Source organism: Amblyomma americanum, chromosome 1 (assembly GCF_052857255.1).
Source record: "Amblyomma americanum isolate KBUSLIRL-KWMA chromosome 1, ASM5285725v1, whole genome shotgun sequence".
Lineage (NCBI taxonomy): Eukaryota > Metazoa > Arthropoda > Arachnida > Ixodida > Ixodidae > Amblyomma > Amblyomma americanum.
The window spans coordinates 2,340,549-2,342,821 of NC_135497.1; the positions used below are offsets into that span (position 1 = coordinate 2,340,549).

At 44.3% G+C, this 2,273-nt stretch overlaps 1 protein-coding gene across 6 annotated transcripts in view; it reads left to right on the forward strand.

The window, feature by feature from the left end:
* Nucleotides 1-1,061, forward strand: part of LOC144108642 (protein SERAC1-like) — a 92,943-nt gene extending 91,882 nt beyond the window's left edge. For all 6 annotated transcript variants that reach the window (XM_077641847.1, XM_077641855.1, XM_077641833.1 and 3 more), the window contains exon 13: nucleotides 434-1,061. In XM_077641847.1, coding sequence (XP_077497973.1) covers nucleotides 434-651 — 218 coding nt within the window. In that variant the 3' untranslated portion in view covers nucleotides 652-1,061. The remainder of the gene's footprint in view (nucleotides 1-433) is intronic.
* The last annotated feature ends 1,212 nt before the right edge of the window (nucleotides 1,062-2,273 follow it).

A 2,273-nucleotide genomic window follows, 5' to 3' on the forward strand; every position in this document is an offset into this window, starting at 1 on the left:
TGCTTTATGCAGCGAGTGTGGAGATGCGGCTCGCTTGCCATTATCACTGACGTCACTAAAGCAGGGTGGGCAGAAGTTTCGGTTCAAATTGTTCTTTTAAAATTGCTGTTTGAGTATTTTAAAAAAATCAAGTCCCGTACTATAAATAAACTATCAACTAATTGCGACCAAAAAATCGCCAGAGTTGCCATTTAACAGTGTTTATGGTAAAACAGCAGTTGTCTGCACTGCTGGCATAACATTGAACATGTTACCTGTAGACTTAAAAACGGGTTGTTTTTGTATTAGTATAATAAGAGGCACCACTGTGGACAGTATGTGTGATGACGATTATTAGCCAGTGTTTTATTGTGTGTGGAACTAGCGTATAATTTGAGTTTTGTAGCAAATTTCCAGCTGAGAAAAGGGCCCCGATGACGGTATGCTTTTTCAGACCCTGGGTTTGGAGATTTCTTTGTGGTGAACACCAGTCACTTGGAGATCTGCAAGCCGCATCGGTGGTCATCGTTCAGCTACCAGCTGCTCTTGGATTTCTTGGACCACGCGTTTTCCTCCATCAGCCAGGATGCTTACTGGGCAGCACACAACCCAACCTTGTCACGACTCCGTCAGCTGGAGCTCTACTTCGAGACAGGAGTGTTTCAGTTTTGAGTCCTTCACGTATTGGTGCTGCCAGGAATGGCTGGCAGCAGAAGTCTGCAGGATCAGCATCTAAAGTGATTGGGTTGCGTGACAGCATTTTTCCCTATGCACCTTAGTCCGCAAACTCAGTGCTGTACAGAAACAAATTCCTGCTTAACTTGCGAGATTACTGGCAGCTGTACCCCCCTTGCGTTTTTTCAGGCAGCAAAATGAGATGAAGCTTTGGTAGTTTTAGTAATACATATATGTGGCATGAGAAGTGTAGCAGTCATTGCAAAAGGTACTGCTGCCTTCATTTTAGACATTAGTTACTTTGTGCATGTGGTGTGTGTAGCACCATTAATCTTGTTTGAGGAGAGTAGGAAGCCATCATGTTTGCAATGTGTGTTGGTAGCAAATAAAAGATGGTGCAGTGCAAATACGGTCCCTGCATTCACTGCGGTCGTTGTGAGCAGCTTTCACTGGCCCCTCAGTGGCTGCCAGTGCAAGCCAAAAGTTGGTTCCAGGCGGGAAATCTTCATCTGGCAATATTTGAATTTTCCAGATGTTTTGCTCCCAGTTGAAGCAGTAGGTCCCAGGTAAACAGACTGCATCCAGCAGTTATTCATAAAATACACCTCCCATGTTGTCTTTGCATCTTTTTTACATTTAGGTGAAGCAGGAGGAGGAAAGACTTGAGGCTCAGCCAGGTTCGAGTGAAATCAAATCGCAGAGCACCAGAACATGCAGTTTCACTTGCGTTCTGTCCTCCTGGGCAGAAGCGGCAATCACATGTCTGTGTGTGGGCAAGAATTCGACATGCCACAACAGTGAGCGCAATCACATTCTCAAAGTTTTAAAAACTGATATGGCCATTGCTAATCCTCAGCTACAAGCCTGCGATCACAGTCGAGAGCTAACTGTAGTGGTTAAAAATGTAACCTAAAAGTTGGAGTCTGCCAACAACTTGCCTGTCTTCTGTGTCCGTCATCACAGGTATTACAATGCCACAAAAGCCACTTTGAACCGCACAGCCTACTGTATTTATCCTCGCATTGAGCGCACTTTTTCCCCTAAAATTCTCTGCAAATTTGGGGGATGTGCTCATCACAAGGGGTAAAATAGTGAAAAAAATTTGAAGCAGTAAAAATGGGACAAAAGCTAGGCTGGTGTAATAAATACTTCATCCAGTACGACCAGCCCTCAACAAAACGCACCCTTTAGGATGTGTCCGTGCTCATGAGCTTTGCCAACATGTCTTATTTAATTTAAACCCACAGTCATGCCACAGTCCAAAGAATGCACAAACTGGAACGTGCTGCTAGTCATAGAAACAGAAAAACGGTTTATGACAAAGCATAATTTCTCTTGGTTCTAGGCTTCCTTGTGGTCCATTTTTATTGGCTGCTCGTCCCATGAGGTATACGCTCGCACTTTGTAGCACCGCTTAGTTGTTCTCGCATTCACTGTCATGATCAGACCACAAGAAAAAGGTGTGTACTTACCAGAGCCGAAGTAGGGGAATATTACAAGGATTTACTGAAATGCCCTGCATAGCATTGCCTGCAGTGCAGGCAATGCTATGACCACCAAAAAGATGATACAATGAGGGACTTGACCTTGGGGAGACTCCCCTAAAACATTGGACTGAA